Below are 20,000 nucleotides of genomic sequence, written 5' to 3' on the forward strand. Positions count from 1 at the left end.
GTGGCTCCACTGATCATCAACGGCGATCCCATCGAGATGGTGGACTTTTTCAAGTTCTTGGGCACCACCATCTCCAACGACCTGTGCTGGGATGATAACGTTGACGCCATCGTCAAGCGAGCGCGGCAACGCCTCTACTTCTTGCGCCAGCTCAAGAAGTTCCGCCTCAGCCAGGTCATCCTGGTCCAGTTCTACAGGGCCGTGGTGGAGAGCATCTTGACATTCTCCACCACAGTGTGGTACGGCAACACCTCCCAGCTGCTCAAGAACAAGCTGGAGCGTGTGGTGCGCACTGCTAGCAGGATCGTCGGCTGTGAGCTGCCCTCCCTAGCATCCCTCTATGCCAAGCGCATGCTGTCCAGAGCCCAGAAAATTGTGGCTGACGAGTCCCACCCTGGCCATCCCCTCTTCGAGCGCCTGCCCTCAGGTCGTCGATTCCGATCCCTGGGGGCACGCACTCGACGTCTCCAGACCTCTTTCTTCCCCCAAGCTGTTTCCTCCCTTAACGCATCCCATCCCTCAGTTGGGCAGCTTCGCAGCCGGTGATCCTGCTGGCGGTGAGCTCACCACATCCTGTGACTCAGTGTTAGGTAGTGGTGGTGGTGGTGGTGGGGAGGGGGGGGGGTTGAGTGGGACTTTGATGTGTGATTTCTGATTTCCAAATGTTCAACATTTTTTTATTTTTATTTTTTTTATTTTTTTAGCTGCATTATTTTAGTTATTCATGAGTGGGTGGGTGGAGGGGATGGGCTAGTTCTAACTATGCATTAGATTATAAAATTGTATTCTGTGTAGACCCTTCCACCAGCATCTTAGACCACTCTTTGTACATTTTCTTTTAATAGATGATTGTCATTTGTTTTACCTCATGTCTGCCCTGCGTGTGATGGTGTGATCGTGACTGCTGTAGTGTGGGCGTGTGTGTGTTGGTGTGTATATCAGTGTATGTGTGGGCGTGTGTGTGTGTCAGTGTGTGTGTGGGTGTGTGTGTGTGCGTGATTTTACCAACACTACGCGAAATTCCTTGTGCTTTAAATGTTTTTTAATGTCACTTGGCTCAATAAATACTGTATTCTGTATTCTGTATATAGATATAGAAGCATAGACATGCTACTTGATTGTATAAAATAGGCATTTCCACGATTAAATGTTGTACTTATTGTGAAAACACACACACACACACACACACACACACACACACACACACACACACACACACACATACACACACACGACTCCATATTTTTATAAAAATGTAATGCGATGCCACTTACAAAGCACTTATACAAGACGTATGTACAACATCATGAAACAGCAAACACATGCGCTGTTGAAAAAGATACATAAAAAGTAATGCGATGAACACCAATTTACACAGAAATTAAACCAGGTAAGTAACCCTCACGTGCAAATACATACTCTAACGGTAGTTTCAAAGTGTAGAAATGAATAAACCCAGCAATTTATCTATTCAATATTTCTATTGTTAATCGTAATCTACTTATTTGTCTATTTATTTCTATGAACTTCCATTGTGTCAGATTTGTATACCAGTGAAAATCAATAAATGTTACAAATAATATCGAGTAACGATGTGCAACATTTCGAAGCTTAAAAATAAACTTTTCGATATTTATTAATGCAAATGAAAGAAATTAACACCAACTCCCCCCCCCCCCCCCCCCCCCCCCCCCGCCAAAAAAAAAAAAGAGTAACAAAAGAAGAAAAGATAATGAAAAACATAAATGATAAAAACAACAACAACAAAACTTGGGCTTCCACTACTAGGTCAGTACCAGCACCAATCCGTGACAAAGCTCTAGTTGAAACAGAGCCATAACACTCGAACACAAAATCATAGCAGGTACCATTGCCTTCTTACCCAACTGCCTAAACAAAGTTTAATGTCCTGCTTCAGGTAAAGTACATTTAGGCAAATTATTATTAATGTTTTGACATAACTGCCTCAAATCCTCACTAGCTTCATGTCCAGTTAAGACACATTCCTTGGAGATAGCCTACAGTGTCTTTCTGACACAAATGCTTGAAATCATCACTGGCTTTATGTCCAGTGAAGACATATTCATGAGAGAGACTATTGGTTTTCTTGTACAACTGCCTGAAATCATCATCACTAGCATTATTTCCAGTGAAGATAATAGATACTATAAGCTTCTGGCTGCCTGAAATCATCACCACTAGCATTATTTCCAGTGAAGATAGTAGATACTATGAGCTTCTGGCTGCCTGAAATCATCACCACTAGCATTATTTCCAGTGAAGATAAGAGATACTATTAGCTTTCTGGTACAACTACCTGAAATCATTTCTAGCTTTATGTCAAGATACTTTTGTCTTTCGGACGCAACGGGTGTGATGTTGAATGCATCATGTATACTTTGTTGAAGTGATCGCGTGAACCCTAAATGCAAAACATATTCCGTAAATGTCTAAATATACAATGAGGCTCACAAGACATACAATATTTATTTAAATCAAGTTTTAACATTTAAAAATAAAATGATAAAAAAACAAAAATTAGATTAATAACAAACAAACAAATAAACTGATATTATAAGAAAGTAAAAACACACACAAAAACACACGAAACAACATAAAATAAATAAAAGTCACCATCGACAGCGTCATTGTTGAACCTTGTTAATGAAATTATGCCTCGAAACCAATTTTCTGACAACAATGACTCTGACTTTGAGCGCATTTCTTGTAAACTGCTGTCTCAGTTATTGCTCTGCTGATGATCTTATCAAGCGAGCATAAATTTAGAAAACCTTGTATCTCAGAAAGATCAAAAATCGAATAAAAAAAATGAATGGTAAAAAAAAATGAAATAAAAGTAAATATAAACAGAAAACACACAGACACATAGACACAGGGACACACACACACACACACACACACACACACACACACACACACACACACACACACACACACACACACACACACACCTAACGAGGTTTCTCGGTTGAGGTTTCTCGTTGTGTGGTGCAGAAGTGATGTTATTTTGTAGCCCAAAAATCTATTTTCACTGTATTTATCAACAACGGACACATGTTCTTTCAATGTTTCATACGCAGGCTAGGCTGGCCTTTCGCAGCGATATACATGTATGTCGACTTTCAATGCATTATCGCCGAACAAAAGTTATTACAGTGTTCTAGATGGTCGAACGTGTCCAAGTCCTGTACATGTTCGTGTAGATATTGCGTCACCCGTGACTCACTTTTTTCTCCAATGTTCCAAATGCATACGTTGTTTTGCTCCCACCAAGACTGCAGATCTTGGCAAACGCGTGACGTAAAAACTAGATTTGATGACGTTACCAGTACACGTTCCCGTACACTCCCTGAAAAGTGCTGATCTAGATCTTCCTATTATCCTATTCTCACGAAAACAACAGCAACAACAACAAGAATTGTCACGAGAATCTCATCTTCTTATGACAGCTAGAGCGTTGCTTGTGGATTTTTGTACACACGGGTTTTTTTTTGTAAAATGATTAGTAAATAATACTCAGCATTGCTAGTGTAATCACAACATCCGGCATTTGATCATCCCTTTTTTAAATTCAGATTTTTAACAATTATTTTCTTTTACTTTTTATGTGCAAAACAGTAAGTGTAGACAATCAAATCAACACTCAGATATTTACATTTTTTTATATATATATATGTAATGTAAAAGAAAACAAAATTAAAATTTCATTAAAAAAAAAAGACCAATGAAGAAGGATATGCTCACCGCCCAAAAAGAAAGAAAAAAAAAAAAAAAAAAAAAAACAGAGGCAAAAAAGATGGGTTGAAGCAGCCTTGCATGCAACTGAGGTAAAAAAAAAAAAAAAAAAAAAACCACTCAGATATTCTTGCTAAGGTAATTATAACATTCAGCATTAAATCATCTTCTTTGAAATACAAATGTGTTGATTTTGTTTCAGCAGATGTGAGCCTAAACAGAATTCATGGTGTTCAGTTAGCTTTCCGTTCACGCCACAGAAAGAGTGGGACCAGGCGCGGCGGTGGTGGTAGAGGTGGTAAGTTCAGTCTCCGTGGCCACACACAGCGTAGGACTTCCTGTTGTCGTTGTCGCAGATCACACGACGATGGACAACGTGAGGTCGTTGCTGGTTGTCGTCGTTGGTGGTGGTGATGTTGTTGACCCGGATTCTGCGACAATGGACACTGTTGGGCCAGCTGTGGTTGTGGTTTGAGTTTCAGTGGAGTCTTGCACTATTGATAACGTGGGACCTGTTGTGGTTGTTAAGGCTTCAGTCGTTGTTTCTGCTGTTGGGGCTGTTGCAGATTCTGCTTCTGTTGTGGTTGTTAAGGCTTCAGTCGTTGTTTCTGCTGTTGGGGCTGTTGCAGATTCTGCTTCTGTTGTGGTTTTTAAAACTTCAGTCGTTGTTTCTGCTGTAGAGGATTCAGTCGGATCGGTAACAATGGAAAGAGTAGATTCTGATGTTGGTGCTGTTGTAGGTTCTGCTTCTGTTGTGGTTGTTGAGTCTTCAGTCGTTGTGTCTGCTGTTGGGGCTGTTGTAGTTTATGCTTCTGTTGTGGTTGTTAAGGCTTCAGTCGTTGTTTCTGCTGCTGTTGTAGATTCTGCTTCTGTTGTGGTTGTTAAGGCTTCAGGCGTTGTTTCTACTGTAGAGGATTCAGTCGGATCCGTAACAATGGAAAGAGTAGGTTCTATTGTTGGGGCTGTTGTGGTTGTTAAGGCTTCAGTCGTTGTTTCTGTCGGGGCTGTTGTAGGTTCTGCTTCTGTTGTGGTTGTTGAGTCTTCAGTCGTTGTGTCTGCTGTTGGGGCTGTTGTAGATCCTGTTCCTGTTGTGGTTGTTGAGGCTTCAGTCGTTGTTTCTGCTGTTGATGATTCAGTCGGATCGGTAACAATGGAAAGAGTAGGTTCTGCTGTTGTGGTGGTTGTAGGTTGTGCTTCTGTTGTGGTTGTTAAGGCTTCAGTCGTTCTGTCTGCTGTTGGGGCTGTTGTAGTTTATGCTTCTGTTGTGGTTGTTAAGGCTTCAGTCGTTGTTTCTGCTGTTGTGACTGTTGTAGATTCTGCTTCTGTTGTAGTTGTTAAGGCTTCAGTCGTTGTTTCTGTTGTTGTGGCTGTTGTTGCTTCTCTTGTAGTTTTTAAGGCTTCAGTCGTTGTGTCTGCTGTTGTGGCTGTTGTTGCTTCTGTTGTGGTTGTTGAGGCTTCAGTCGTTGTTTCTGTTGTTGTGGCTGTTGTTGCTTCTCTTGTAGTTTTTAAAGCTTCAGTCGTTGTTTCTGCTGCTGTCGTAGATTCTGCTTCTGTCATGGTTGTTAAGGCTTCAGTCGTTGTTTCTGCTGTAGAGGATTCAGTCGGATCCGAAACAATGAAAAGAGTAGGTTCTATTGTTGGGGCTGTTGTAGATTCTGCTTCTGTTGTAGTTGTTAAGGCTTCAGTCGTTGTTTCTGTTGTTGTGGCTGTTGTTGCTTCTCTTGTAGTTTTTAAGGCTTCAGTCGTTGTTTCTGCTGCTGTTGTAGATTGTGCTTCTGTTGTGATTGTTAAAGCTTCAGTCGTTGTTTCTGCTGTAGAGGATTCAGTCGGATCGGTAACATTGGAAAGAGTAGGTTCTGCTGTTGGGGCTGTTGTAGATTCTGCTTCTGTTGTGATTGTTAAAGCTTCAGTCGTTGTTTCTGCTGCTGTCGTAGATTCTGCTTCTGTCATGGTTGTTAAGGCTTCAGTCGTTGTTTCTGCTGTAGAGGATTCAGTCGGATCGGTAACAACGGAAAGAGTAGGTTCTGCTGTTGGGGCTGTTGTAGATTCTGCTTCTGTTGTGGTTGTTAAAGCTTCAGTCGTTGTTTCTGCTGCTGTCGTAGATTCTGCTTCTGTCATGGTTGTTAAGGCTTCAGTCGTTGTTTTTGCTGTAGAGGATTCAGTCGGATCGGTAACAACGGAAAGAGTAGGTTCTGCTGTTGGGGCTGTTGTGGTTGTTAAGGCTTCAGTCGTTGTGTCTGCTGTTGGGGCTGTTGTAGAAACTGCTTCTGTTGTGGTTATTAAGGCTTCAGTCGTTGTTTCTGCTGTTGTGGCTGTTGTAGATTCTACATCTGTTGTAGTTGTTAAGGCTTCAGTCGTTGTTTCTGCTGCTGTTGTAGAATGTGCTTCTGTTGTGGTTGTTAAGGCTTCAGTCGTTGTGTCTGCTGTTGGGGCTGTTGTAGATCCTGTTCCTGTTGTGGTTGTTGAGGCTTCAGTCGTTGTTTCTGCTGTTGATGATTCAGTCGGATCGGTAACAATGGAAAGAGTAGGTTCTGCTGTTGGTGCTCTTGTAGAATGTGCTTCTGTTGTGGTTGTTAAGGCTTCAGTCGTTGTTTCTGCTGTTGTGACTGTTGTAGATTCTGCTTCTGTTGTGGTTGTTAAGGCTTCAGTCGTTGTTTCTGCTGCTGTTGTAGATTGTGCTTCTGTTGTGGTTGTTAAGGCTTCAGTCGTTGTTTCTGCTGCTGTTGTAGTTTATGCTTCTGTTGTGGTTGTTAAGGCTTCAGTCGTTGTTTCTGCTGTTGGGGCTGTTGTAGATTGTGCTTCTGTTGTGGTTGTTAAAACTTCAGTCGATGTTTCTGCTGTACAGGATTCAGTCGGATCGGTAACAATGGAAAGAGTAGATTCTGCTGTTGGTGCTGTTGTAGAATGTGCTTCTGTTGTGGTTGTTAAGGCTTCAGTCGTTGTTTCTGCTGTTGTGACTGTTGTAGATTCTGCTTCTGTTGTAGTTGTTAAGGCTTCAGTCGTTGTTTCTGTTGTTGTGGCTGTTGTTGCTTCTCTTGTAGTTTTTAAGGCTTCAGTCGTTGTTTCTGCTGCTGTTGTAGATTGTGCTTCTGTTGTGGTTGTTAAGGCTTCAGTCGTTGTTTCTGCTGTAGAGAATTCAGTCGGATCAGTAACAATGAAAAGAGTAGGTTCTATTGTTGGGGCTGTTGTGGTTGGTAAGGCTTCAGTCGTTGTTTCTGCTGTTGGGGCTGTTGTAGAAACTGCTTCTGTTGTGGTTGTTAATGTTTCAGTCGTTGTTTCTGTTGTTAGGGCTGGTGTAGATTCTGATTCTGTTGTGGTTGTTAAGGCTTCAGTCGTTGTTTCTGCTGTTGTGGCTGTTGTAGATTCTGCATCTGTTGTAGTTGTTAAGGCTTCAGTCGTTGTTTCTGCTGCTGTTGTAGATTGTTCTTTTGTTGTGGTTGTTAAGGCTTCAGTCGTTGTTTCTGCTGCTGTGGCTGTTGTAGATTCTGCATCTGTTGTAGTTGTTAAGGCTTCAGTCGTTGTTTCTGCTGCTGTGGCTGTTGTAGATTCCACATCTGTTGTAGTTGTTAAGGCTTCGGTCGTTGTTTCTGCTGCTGTTGTAGATTGTTCTACTGTTGTGGTTGTTAAGGCTTCAGTCGTTGTTTTTGCTGTAGAGGATTCAGTCGGATCAGTAACAATGGAAAGATAAGGTTCTAGTGTTGGGGCTGTTGTAGAAACTGCTTCTGTTGTGGTTGTTAAGGCTTCAGTCGTTGTTTCTGCTGCTGTGGCTGTTGTAGATTCTGCATCTGTTGTAGTTGTTAAGGCTTCAGTCGTTGTTTCTGCTGCTGTGCCTGGTGTAGATTCTGCATCTGTTGTGGTTGTTAAGGCTTCAGTCGTTGTTTCTGTCGGGGCTGTTGTAGATTCTGCTTCTGTTGTGGTTGTTAAGGCTTCAGTCGTTGTTTCTGTCGGGGCTGTTGTAGAATGTGCTTCTGTTGTGGTTGTTAAGGCTTCAGTCGTTGTTTCTGCTGTTGGGGCTGTTGTAGATTGTGCTTCTGTTGTGATTGTTAAAGCTTCAGTCGTTGTTTCTGCTGTAGAGGATTCAGTCGGATCGGTAACAATGGAAAGAGTAGGTTCTGCTGTTGGTGCTCTTGTAGAATGTGCTTCTGTTGTGGTTGTTAAGGCTTCAGTCGTTGTTTCTGCTGTTGTGACTGTTGTAGATTCTGCTTCTGTTGTAGTTGTTAAGGCTTCAGTCGTTGTTTCTGTTGTTGTGGCTGTTGTTGCTTCTGTTGTAGTTGTTAAGGCTTCAGTCGTTGTTTCTGCTGCTGTTGTAGATTGTGCTTCTGTTGTGGTTGGTAAGGCTTCAGTCGTTGTTTCTGCTGTAGAGAATTTAGTCGGATCAGTAACAATGGAAAGAGTAGGTTCTATTGTTGGGGCTGTCGTAGAATGTGCTTCTGTTGTGGTTGTTAAGGCTTCAGTCGTTGTTTCTGTCGGGGCTGTTGTAGAAACTGCTTCTGTTGTGGTTGTTAATGTTTCAGTCGTTGTTTCTGTTGTTAGGGCTGGTGTAGATTCTGATTCTGTTGTGGTTGTTAAGGCTTCAGTCGTTGTTTCTGCTGCTGAGGCTGTTGTAGATTCTGCATCTGTTGTAGTTGTTAAGGCTTCAGTCGTTGTTTCTGCTGCTGTTGTAGATTGTTCTTTTGTTGTGGTTGTTAAGGCTTCAGTCGTTGTTTCTGCTGCTGTGGCTGTTGTAGATTCTGCATCTGTTGTAGTTGTTAAGGCTTCAGTCGTTGTTTCTGCTGCTGTGGCTGTTGTAGATTCCACATCTGTTGTAGTTGTTAAGGCTTCGGTCGTTGTTTCTGCTGCTGTTGTAGATTGTTCTACTGTTGTGGTTGTTAAGGCTTCAGTCGTTGTTTTTGCTGTAGAGGATTCAGTCGGATCAGTAACAATGGAAAGATAAGGTTCTAGTGTTGGGGCTGTTGTAGAAACTGCTTCTGTTGTGGTTGTTAAGGCTTCAGTCGTTGTTTCTGCTGCTGTGGCTGTTGTAGATTCTGCATCTGTTGTAGTTGTTAAGGCTTCAGTCGTTGTTTCTGCTGCTGTGGCTGGTGTAGATTCTGCATCTGTTGTAGTTGTTAAGGCTTCAGTCGTTGTTTCTGCTGCTGTGGCTGGTGTAGATTCTGCTTCTGTTGTGGTTGTTAAGGCTTCAGTCGTTGTTTCTGCTGTTGGGGCTGTTGTAGATTGTGCTTCTGTTGTGGTTGTTAAGGCTTCAGTCGTTGTTTCTGCTGCTGTGGCTGGTGTAGATTCTGCTTCTGTTGTGGTTGTTAAGGCTTCAGGCGTTGTTTCTACTGTAGAGGATTCATTCGGATCAGTAACAATGGAAAGAGTAGGTTCTATTGTTGGGGCTGTTGTGGTTGTTAAGGCTTCAGTCGTTGTTTCTGTCGGGGCTGTTGTAGATTCTGCATCTGTTGTAGTTGTTAAGGCTTCAGTCGTTGTTTCTGCTGCTGTGGCTGGTGTAGATTCTGATTCTGTTGTAGTTGTTAAGGCTTCAGTCGTTGTTTCTGCTGCTGTTGTAGATTCCGCTTCTGTTGTGGTTGTTAAGGCTTCAGGCGTTGTTTCTACTGTAGAGGATTCAGTCGGATCGGTAACAATGGAAAGAGCAGGTTCTGCTGTTGTGGTGGTTGTAGGTTGTGCTTCTGTTGTGGTTGTTAATGCTTCAGTCGTTGTTTCTGCTGTTGGGGCTGTTGTAGATCCTGCTTCTGTTGTGGTTGTTAAGACTCCAGTCGTTGTTTCTGCTGTAGAGGATTCAGTCGGATCGGTAACAATGGAAAGAATAGGTTCTGCTGTTGGCGTAGTTGTAGATTCTGCGTCTGTAGTTGTTTCCGTCAGACCTGTTGCTGAAACTTCCGTTGTTGTTTCTTGAACGTCAGTAACTATGGACAAAGTTGGACCAATATATGAAGTCGGAGCAGCTGTGGATGTTGTAGCAGATTCGGTTGTCAAAGCGGCTGTTGTTGTTTCCATGACGACTGTAACCATGGAGAGACTTGGACCAACAGTAGAAGTTGGTGCATGTGTTGCTGTTGTAGACGATTCTGTTGTGGGAGCGGCTGATGTTGTTGCCGTTGTCGTTGGACTTTCTGTTGACTTGGGATTCAGTACAATAGACAGAGTTGGCGCCGGGTTTTCCGTGCTTGTAGATGTGTCCGGAATTGTTGTGGGAGTATCTGTTGATTGTGAGTCGGTTACAATAGACAGAGTTGGCGCCGGGTTGTCCGTTTTTGTAGATGTGTCAGGAATTGTTGTTGTGGGAGTATCTGTTGATTGTGAGTCGGTTACAATAGACAGAGTTGGCGCCGGGTTGTCCGTTTTTGTAGATGTGTCAGGAATTGTTGTTGTAGGAGCATCTGTTGATTGTGAATCCGTTACGTTAGACAGAGTTGGCGCCGGGTTGTCCGTGGTAGTAGATGTTGGGGAGATCATTGATGCCGAAGTATCTGTCGCCTGTGAGTCTGTTACGATAGAGAGAGTTGGCACTGGGTTTTCCGTTGAAGATGTTGCAGCAGACGTTGTTGTAGTTGTTGCAGCTGCAGGTGTTGTTTTGTCCTGGACCACAATGGACAGAGTGATACCCGGAAAAGTTGTTGCTGATGCTGTTGTCGTTATCGACTCTTGAACTATGGACAATGTTGCTTCTGTTGATGATGTCGTTGTCTTCGCTTCAGCTCCATCGATAGACAGCGTAGTCGGACCTACAGGGGCTCTGGGGGGAATCGGCACCGCGTCCCGTTTGACCGCATGGTGCGTCTGAAACCCTTCGCCTGACTTTCCTTCGACACGCTGGGCATATCTGCGACGATATGGCTCCTCGTTTGATGACAACGACAACGTTTTCTCTTTTCGAATATTTTCTGCTTTATTCGTCAAAACTCTGTTCGTTATTCTGTTCCTATTTCTGTATTCGTTGTCGTCTGGAAACAAAAGGTTGTCTCGGAGTTCTATAACGTTTTGAGTTGTGTGGTTTCTCTTGAAGATGTTGGAGTTTGAAGTTCTAGATTTGTCAGGAGAGTGATTCCACGGATGACCGCTGTTGTGTGCTTCTTTGTTCCATTTCGCTTCATTACGCTTGGTTGAATTTTGAGGTGTTTGAGGTCGTGTAAAGAAGGCCTGTGGAAATGGGTCTCTGAGAGGCCTGCGTAGATATGACTCAAGTGCATCTTTTGCGTTTTCGATGAAGGTTTTGAAGACTACATCGTGTGAAGAGTCTCCAGCTGTGTTCGGCTGAAAAGCAAAACAGAACTTTGTAAAAGAATACAGCAGAAAAATGACATTTAAAGGGATTTATCCTACATACCTGATAGAGACCACTCATTACATAACAATATCGTTCAAACCACACGTGTGTATATCATGTAAATGAGATCATGTTATGCTAGTCTGGCAGGGACCTGTTTTTCCACAGCATATGATGCCAAAGTCACCGAGACAAACGTCATTATGGAAAAAAAATGTGCGCTCGCTAATTCCCCTCGATGAATTTTTAGAACTAACACGTCACGCTACACTTTCCAGAGTGACGTTACTTTGCTTTGACGTAAGAGATTGCAGGAGGATATGGAACATGTCGAGGTTCCAAAAGAAGCGTCTTCTCGACTGCGGGACGTTTTGAGTAAAATACACGTAAGTACAGTATGTAGGATAAACAGAATGCTACATGGCTTGCTGTTTCGTACCAGATATACGCTCGTTGCTTTTTCAAATAGTGAACAGGTCGCTTTCGCTCGCAGTTTCGACACAGCAAGCCATTTAGTATTCTCTATATAACAGACAGTCAGGAAGGGAAGTCAGAGAGCAAGCTAAACGTGGCAATTAAGAATGAGAATTCCTTCGTATACAAATGTGGTGCACTTAAACCCGCCAATAATTCATCGAGTATAATGGACAAACAACTGTCTCCAATCGCCCTAAGAGCTATATAGTTCCGTTTCTGGGTTTTAATTATGTCACCCCACACCAGGAGTACCTTAAAATATGTGTTTGAGCGCTCAGCTATTCAAATTAGAAACGGTTGTTTTTGAGTGGGGTTTCTCCAAGCGGCACCTTCTTCCACCGTTTTTGATTTTTCGTCCTGCCTTTCTCCCCTGAGAAGACACCGTGTTTAACGCGCTATAGCTAGAGACAAGATTTTTAATCGACCATATGAGCTACAGAATTCGGTTTGGGGGTTGAATACATAAGGCCTAAAAACAAAATAGGTGTGGTTACGGTAACCCGACCTACCCTATTTTTAGGGGCCGACCCTATAACTTTTTATTACATTTGTAAAAAAAAAAAAAAAAAAAAAAAAAAAAAAAAACACAAGAAAACGAGTGCAGAAAACGCAATGAAAGCGAAAGCGCCCAAGTCGCACACTTATTTCCCTGTCAAGTAGGTTTAATTTGTACACATTAGAAAAAAAAGTTTAAAAAAAAAAGCGATTGCCTACCTTCCTACCCTATTGTTTTGGGCTATGTTACCGTAACCACACCTTTTTTTGTTTTGTTTGCCTAACAACACACACGAGGAATGCCTTAGAGTTAGCGTCTGAGCTTTCTGATTTCAATTCTAAGTGCAGTGTTTGTAGTCTTTCGTGTATATTCTCTAAATGGACAGTGTGTTTGTTTACGTTCTACGATGGGATTTGGCCACGGACGGCACGGAATGTGTATGCGTTTGCTAGATTAAAGATTTGATTTCCGGCATACAACGGTTTTTAACTGCTTTGAATATGATGACGAACAAAAATCGGGACTCCTGACACAGGAGAAGGGAATAAGAAAACCGCTCGCTGATTAAAGTTCATGTAATAATTTATCATAGTTAGGTAGCAATTTCGAGCAAATTATTGCAGTTTTTTCTAAATAATAGTACACAGAATATCCCTTGAACTTTGTATGGTTCAATTCGTCAAAAGGAACCCATAGTTGCCATGGCTCCATAATTATGTGTTTTATCTGTAAATATGTATTTGTTTTTACAAGACAGACATTCAATGTTTTTACACCCCCGGTATAGGGGTGTGTATAGGTTTCGCTCGATGTGTTTGTTTGTTTGTTTGTTTGTTTGTTTGTGTTCGCATATAGATCTCAAGAATGAACGGACCGATCGTCACCAAACTTGGTGAACAGGTTCTATACATTCCTGAGACGGTCCTTACAAAAATTGGGACCAGTCAAACACACGGTTAGGGAGTTATTGGTGGATTAAAATTATGCAAGGACTTATAGAGGGACATCTTTAATGGTCAAAGGGAAATAACCATTCTCACTCAGTCACTGCCACCAACTGAGAAGGTTATTTCCCTTTGACAGGGGGTGTTTTTCCTACCTCGTAGGAATTTCTTGTTCTCTTGGCAATCTTCCAGTCGGTGACGGTTTTTCGGTAGTACCCCTGTAAATGACACGTCGCCGTATATGTTAGGTAGATGATTTGTAACACACACTGCAGTGTTATATTGAATTATGTCGTTTTCTGTATCTAACACATCAGAGGAATATTCAATTTAATGTAATCTTATCTCCCTGCCGTCGGCTCAAATCCCTGCGAAAGCCTCACATAATGGAAGTAAGCATTATTTTGTGAATCAATCGTCAAAGTGATTTTCATACGGTTTGTGGAAGAATGTAAACGTTAATATCAAACCTACAGTTAAGGGCATATGTATTTACTTGCTCATAAGAAAAATGCACAAAAAAGAGGGATTGAAACGTTTGCCAAAAAAACAAATGTCAGATAAGGACAGTCGTACTGGATAAAGCGCCAACATACGTACAAAATCATTTACAAGGGTGGAAGAATGCATCTTAAAATGGAAGAAAATACCACAGTAAGCCCCAAAACTAGCATAGGTAGCGTCTCGGACAATGAAATAATAACAGAGAGAGGGAGAGAGAGAGACACACACACACACACACACACACACACACACACACACACACACACAGAGAAGGGAGAGAGAGACAAAGAGAGAGAGACAGAGAAAGAGAGAGAGGAAGAAAGGGAGAGAGAGAGAGAAAGCGATAGAGAGAGAGAGAGAAAGGGAGAGAAAAAAAAAGAGAGAGAAGGAGAGAGAGAGAAGGAGAGAGAGAGAAGGAGAGAGAGACAGAGAAAGGGAGAGAGAAGGAGAGAGAGACAGAGAGAGAGAGAGAGAGAGAGAGAGATAAAGAGAAAAAGGGAGAGAGAGAGCAGCACATTTGTTCCGTCAGAATTGGAACAAACACCGGAAGTTGATGAACAGCCATTTAGTATGAAAAAAACAGTTACAAATTCGAGACTGACGTAATAAGCGGAAGTTCAACGGAAGGGCGCAAGGCTTAGTGGCGGTCATTCTGTCATTGTAGGAGGTAGCAGACATGTGTATTTTTTCCCGCGTCCTTTGATCAAAATTGAAAACGTTGTCACATTTTTTAACACACCGAATGTGTTGCCGTGGAAAACAGGTTACAACAATTCCGTAATAATGTCCGCGGGTCAAGCTCCTGACCATCGGTCAAGATACTGACTTCCTAGCTGCGTGTGAACTTACTTCTTATATGCTATTGTTGGTTCCTCAAGTAACTGACTTCTTAGCCGCTTGTGAACTTACTTCTTAGATGCTACTGTTCACTTCACAAGTAACTTCATTCCGAGCCGCTTGTGAACGTAGCCTACTTCTTGGATGCTACTGTTCACTTCTTAAACAAGAAATTCCTCCGATAGGAAAAACACCCCCGTCAAAGAGAAATAACCTTCTCAGTTGGTGGCAGTGAGAATGGTTATTTCCCTTTGACCAACGGGGGTGTGCCTCTATAAGTCCTTGTATAATTTTAATCCACCAATAACTCCCTAACCGTGTGTTTGACTGGTCCCAATTTTTGTAAGGACCGTCTCAGGAATGTATAGAACCTGTTCACCAAGTTTGGTGACGATCGGTCCGTTCATTCTTGAGATCTACTTGCGAACACAAACACACAAACAAACACCCAAACAAATACCCAAACAAACACATCGAGCGAAACCTATACACACCCCTATACCGGGGGTGTAATAACTGACTTCCGATGCGCTGGTAAACTTACTTTTTAGATGCCGCTGTTCCTTACTTAAGAAACTGACTTCGGAGCCGTTTGTGAACTTACTTCTTAGATGTCACTGTTCCTTACTCAAGTAACTGACTTCGGAGACGTTGGTAGTAAACTCTCGTCTTGGGTCAAGTAACTGACTTCCGAGGCGCTTGTGAACTTGCTTCTTACATGCCACTGTTCATTACTTAGTCATGTAAATGCCTTCTAAGACCAGATAAATAACTGATTTCTGAGATCAGAAAAATATCTATCCTTAATCAACGGGTGTTCACAAGTTAGTAACTGACTTCTTAGAAGACACTTGTTATCACTAGTCAAGTAACAGACTTTCTTCTTTTTCTTCGTTCATGGACTGAAACTCCCACGGCTTTTACGTGTGTGACCGTTTTTACCCTGCCATTTAGGCAGCCATACGCCGCTTTCAGAGGAAGTATGTTGGATATTTTCGTGTTTCTATAACCCACCGAACTCTGACATGGATTACAGGATCTTTTCCGTGCGCACTTGGTCTTGTGATTGCGTGTACACACGAAGGGAGATAAGGCAGTGAGTATTTTTACAGCAAGAGCGTATACTCGTAGCATCGTCAGTCCACCGCTCAATGCAAAGGCAGTGAAATTGACAAGAAGAGCTGGGTAGTAGTTGCGCTGAGAAGGATAGCACGCTTTTCTTTATCTCTATTCTTTTTAACTTTCTGAGCGTGTTTTTAATCCAAACATATCACATCTATATGTTTTTGGAATCAAGAACCCACAAGGAATAAGATGAAATTGTTTTTAAATCGATTTCGGAAATTTTATTTTAATAATAATTTTTATATTTTTAATTTTCAGAGCTTGTTTTTAATCCATATAGAACATATTTATATGTTTTTGGAATCAGGAAATGATGAAGAATAAGATGAACGTAAATTTGGATCGTTTGATAAAAAAATTTGTTTTTTTACAATTTTCAGATTTTTAATGACCAAAGTCATTAATTAATTTTTAAGCCACCAAGCTGAAATGCAATACCAAAGTCCGGCCTTCGTCGAAGATTGCTTGGCCAATTTTTCAATCAATTTGATTGAAAAATGAAGGTGTGACAGTGCCGCCTCTACTTTTACAAAAAGCCGAATATGACGTCATGAAAGACATATATCGAAAAAACGAAAAAAACATCCGGGGATATCATTCCCAGGAAGTCTCATGTCAAATTTCATAAAGATCGGTCCAGTAGTTTAGTCTGAATCGCTCTACACACACACACGCACAGACAGACAGACACATACACACACACACATACACCACGACCCTCGTCTCGATTCCCCCTCTATGTTAAAACATTTAGTCAATTCAAAACTTGACTAAATGTAAAAAGTGGTCCATACTGGGGACCCTTCCCCTATTTCATTAACACTGAATACTGTAAAAGCGTATTCATCGACTTTGTTATACAAAGAGACTATAGTGTACGGATAAAGTAAAAGATACACGAAATTTTTTCAATAGAAGATTGAAATAATTGAAATTATAAAAAGCAAATGAAAATTGATATAATTGTGACCCTCCACCACGGAATGAGTCGCATGTCACCTTTGCATGATTTTCATATTTCTACATTTTCCAAAAGAGTTTTTTATGCTCTATCGGTGAAAACCGTTTTAGAAAAGAGCAAAATCTGTTTGAGTTATAACCCTGTGACTAAGGTGACCCTCACACTGTTACCAGACACTCCCCGGACTTATATTAAGCCTAGCGCAGAACCGCGCGAGGTGACATGCGGCTCATTTCGTGGTGGAGGGTCACAATATGGTCAGCCACTAGAGAAGAATTCAAATTCATACTTTTCCTGGTAACTTGCTAAATGCTGCCCTGCCGCTTGATTGTCCTGAAACAACAAATGTGAATTTCTGAATAAATAAATGAATGAATGAATGAATGAATGAATGAATGAATGAATGAATGAATGAATGAATGAATGAATGAATGAATGAATGAATGAAATAAAAGAAAGAATGAATGAATGAATGAGTGGATGAATGAATGAATGAATTAATGAATGAATAAAAAATAAAAAATAAAATAAAATAAAAAGATAGATAAATAAATAAATAAATAAATATACAACATTACAATCCTTGTGTTTCATAATAACATTGAATGAAGCTTTTTTCTGAAGCAAATACATGAGAGAAAACAAATTAGTTAATTATTCTGAAATGTGTTTGTTTAAAGCCGTATCGTGTTCGTGATTAATTATGCAAGACACGTAGAACTGCTAAAACCAATGTATGTAATTGTTGAACCTTTCTTTTAAAAGGCAAGAAAGCACAAAAGAAGAAAACAAACAATAACGAAAATAATCACACAAAAATACATTAAAAAATAATTAAGTTTAGATGCAATTATTGTATTTCTTTCTTGCTTGTTTTCTTTTTCCCCCTGCTCTTTCTTTCATTTTGTTTAACTGTCTGTGTTTGCGTCTTTTTCAATCAATCTCGTTTTCTCCCTTTTTTTTTTGTTAAAAAATATGTCAAAAGAGAACTTACCATTGTCAAAACTGTAGTGAGAATTTATCGCAGGAAAGTTGACAACATTAGCGAAAAACACGGCAAAAAAAATAACAATCCATAACGTCCAACTTGGTTGGAGCATGATCATAGTTCTCAAATGACCAGCGGCGAGCAAAACGTGTGACCACACATCGGTAGCTTGACCCCATGCCTGTGAGCTGCGTATGCTGACGCGCGGGAGTCATGCGAGTAGTGACCGTCCGTTGACCAGCTGTGGAGGGTTTAAAAGTCGTGTGGGATGGGCAATTTTGGAGGATGTGGTGGTGGTGGAGGGGTGGTGGTAGGGTTGTTTGAGGATTGGGATCAGGTTATTAACCCCTGGATAAATGAAATACCCCTTCCACCACCAACCTCATCACCACCCCAGGCAATTTTCCCCCACCCCCGGACAACTGCCCATACCCCCCCTCCCCCACCCCCACCCCTCCGATCTCCAACGAAAAACAATGTTGTTACTGCTCCCCGAACATGTGGTCTGGGTGGCCGAGTGGTAACGCACTTGCGCTCGGAGGCGAGAGGTTGCGAGTTCGACCCTGGGTCAGGGCGTTAGCAATTTTCTCCCCCCTTTCCTAACCTAGGTGGTGGGTTCAAGTGCTAGTCTTTCGGATGAGACGAAAAACCGAGGTCCCTTCGTGTACACTACATTGGGGTGTGCACGCTAAAGATCCCACGATTGACAAAAAGGTCTTTCCTGGCAAAATTGTATAGGCATAGATAAAAATGTCCACCAAAATACCCGTGTGACTTGGAATAATAGGCCGTGAAAAGTAGGATATGCGCCGAAATGGCTGCGATCTGCTGGCCGATGTGAATGCGTGATGTATTGTGTAAAAAAAATTCCATCTCACACGGCATAAATAAATCCCTGCGCCTTGAATATGTGCGCAATATAAATTGCATAAAAAATTAAAAAATTAAAAAATCCCTGCGCTTAGAACTGTACCCACGGAATACGCGCGATATAAGCCTCATATTGATTGATTGATTGATAATAATAATAATAATGATAATTGTCAGTAAGGACTGGTGTCACATGACTGATGTGAAACAGTTGATTGACTAATGGATATACGCCAAAACTGTAAGCACAATCCAAGAGTTACTCAAATGTAAAACGGCAGTGTTTTGAGTGTGAATCCCAGACTGTAATTCTCATTGTGACGCCTTTTTGCGCTAGTCATCATTTGTGTCCTACCTTTTCCCCATGAGTATTCCATGATCTGTTCCTAGAGATACAGATTTGAAATTGAACCGAGAGCTACAGAGTTTGTCTTGGGTGTTGAATAGATGACAACACACGGTCTGCATGGTATGCAGGAACATGACACAGATACAGAAGAAGAAGAAGATCTGTACGTAAGTGCTCTGTCAAGTACTAAAGTAAAAGACAATGAGCTGTTTGTCACAACAGATGTAAAGGGGGTCACAGTCAAATTTAAGGTTGACACGGGGGCACAGGCCAATGTCATGCCCAAAACTGTTTTCAAACGAATGAAAAACAAAACAACCCTCAAAGACACAAAAACAAAACTCACAAGTTTTACAGGAAACAAACTCAAAGTTTGTGGAAAGTGTACTCTTCCAGTGATGGGAGAAGAACTGACTTTCTTTGTTGTAGACACAGAGCAGCATGCCCATTTTGGGACTTGATTCCACCACAAAACTGAACATAATCAAAATTATGACTGTCAATACAGACATGGTGGACAAAGAATACGCAGATGTATTCAAAGATCTAGGGTGTCTGGACAAACCACATAAAATCCAACTTGATCCAACAGTCAAACCTGTCATTCAACGGCCTCCGAGAAAGGTTCCATTTGCACTCAAAGATAAAATCAAGGCAGAACTTGATAGGATGGAACAGTTAGGGGTTATTGAAAAACAAGAAGGTCCAACAGAATGGGTTAGCAGTATGGTCGTGGTAGAGAAACCAGATAAAAGCCTGAGAATCTGCATGGATCCAAAAGATCTAAACGTTGCGGTGAGACGTGAGCATTTCGTTCTGCCTACCGAAGACGAAGTAACATCGCAGCTTCAAGGAGCTGAAGTTTTCACAAAGCTAGACGCACAAAGTGGATTTTGGCAAATACCACCAGACGAAGAAAGCTCAAAACTTTGCTGCATGCAAACACCGTTCGGGCGGTATGTCTTCAAAAGACTGCCGATGGGTCTTGCTATATAGTGCTAGTGAGGTGTTTCACAAAACAATCAAACAGATGTTCAGCGACATTCCGAGAGTCGACAACTGGATCGATGACATTCTCATTTGGGGTCGCAATCAAAAAGAGCACGACTGATGAAGCACTAAAAGCAACACTCAAAAGAGCAAAAGACTGCAACTTGACACTCAAAAAGAAAAAAATGTAAATTTGCACAACCGGAGATCAAGTATGTAGGTCACATCATTGGCAAACAGGGTATCAACAGGGGGATGTTATACTGTGAATTATAATGTTAATCAGACAGATAACATTCTAGAAGAAGGGGGATGTTATATTGTGTACTATGTCACTATTGTATTGTGTACTACGTCACAAATATGTTGTGTACAACGTGACTATGTTGGGAGAGTGCTTCCCCTTTGGTCTGGACAGCTTGGACAGTAAAGACGTGTT

The 20,000-nt window shown here is 41.5% G+C and overlaps 1 protein-coding gene across 1 annotated transcript; it reads right to left on the bottom strand.

Annotated features, from left to right (window-relative positions):
- Nucleotides 1–5,007: 5,007 nt before the first annotated feature.
- On the bottom strand, nucleotides 5,008–10,526 carry LOC138980720 (mucin-2-like). Its single transcript, XM_070353626.1, has 5 exons — nucleotides 10,483–10,526; nucleotides 9,784–9,953; nucleotides 8,187–9,659; nucleotides 6,600–8,087; nucleotides 5,008–6,476 (listed from the first exon to the last, which is right to left on the bottom strand). The coding sequence occupies exons 1-5, from the start codon at nucleotides 10,524–10,526 to the stop codon at nucleotides 5,008–5,010; spliced, it is 4,644 nt and encodes a 1,547-aa protein (XP_070209727.1).
- Between the last annotated feature and the right edge of the window lie 9,474 nt (nucleotides 10,527–20,000).

This window comes from Littorina saxatilis, linkage group LG11, assembly GCF_037325665.1.
Source record: "Littorina saxatilis isolate snail1 linkage group LG11, US_GU_Lsax_2.0, whole genome shotgun sequence".
NCBI classification, from domain to species: Eukaryota; Metazoa; Mollusca; class Gastropoda; order Littorinimorpha; family Littorinidae; genus Littorina; species Littorina saxatilis.

Coding starts and splice junctions, on each gene's coding strand:
- LOC138980720 (XM_070353626.1), bottom strand. CDS start 10,526: ATGCGGTCAAACGGGACGCGGTGCCGATTCCCCCCAGAGCCCCT. Junction 9,660..9,783: donor CACATGCACCAACTTCTACT/GTTGGTCCAAGT, acceptor CTTTGTCCATAG/TTACTGACGTTCAAGAAACA. Junction 6,477..6,599: donor TACCGATCCGACTGAATCCT/GTACAGCAGAAA, acceptor AAACTACAACAG/CAGCAGAAACAACGACTGAA.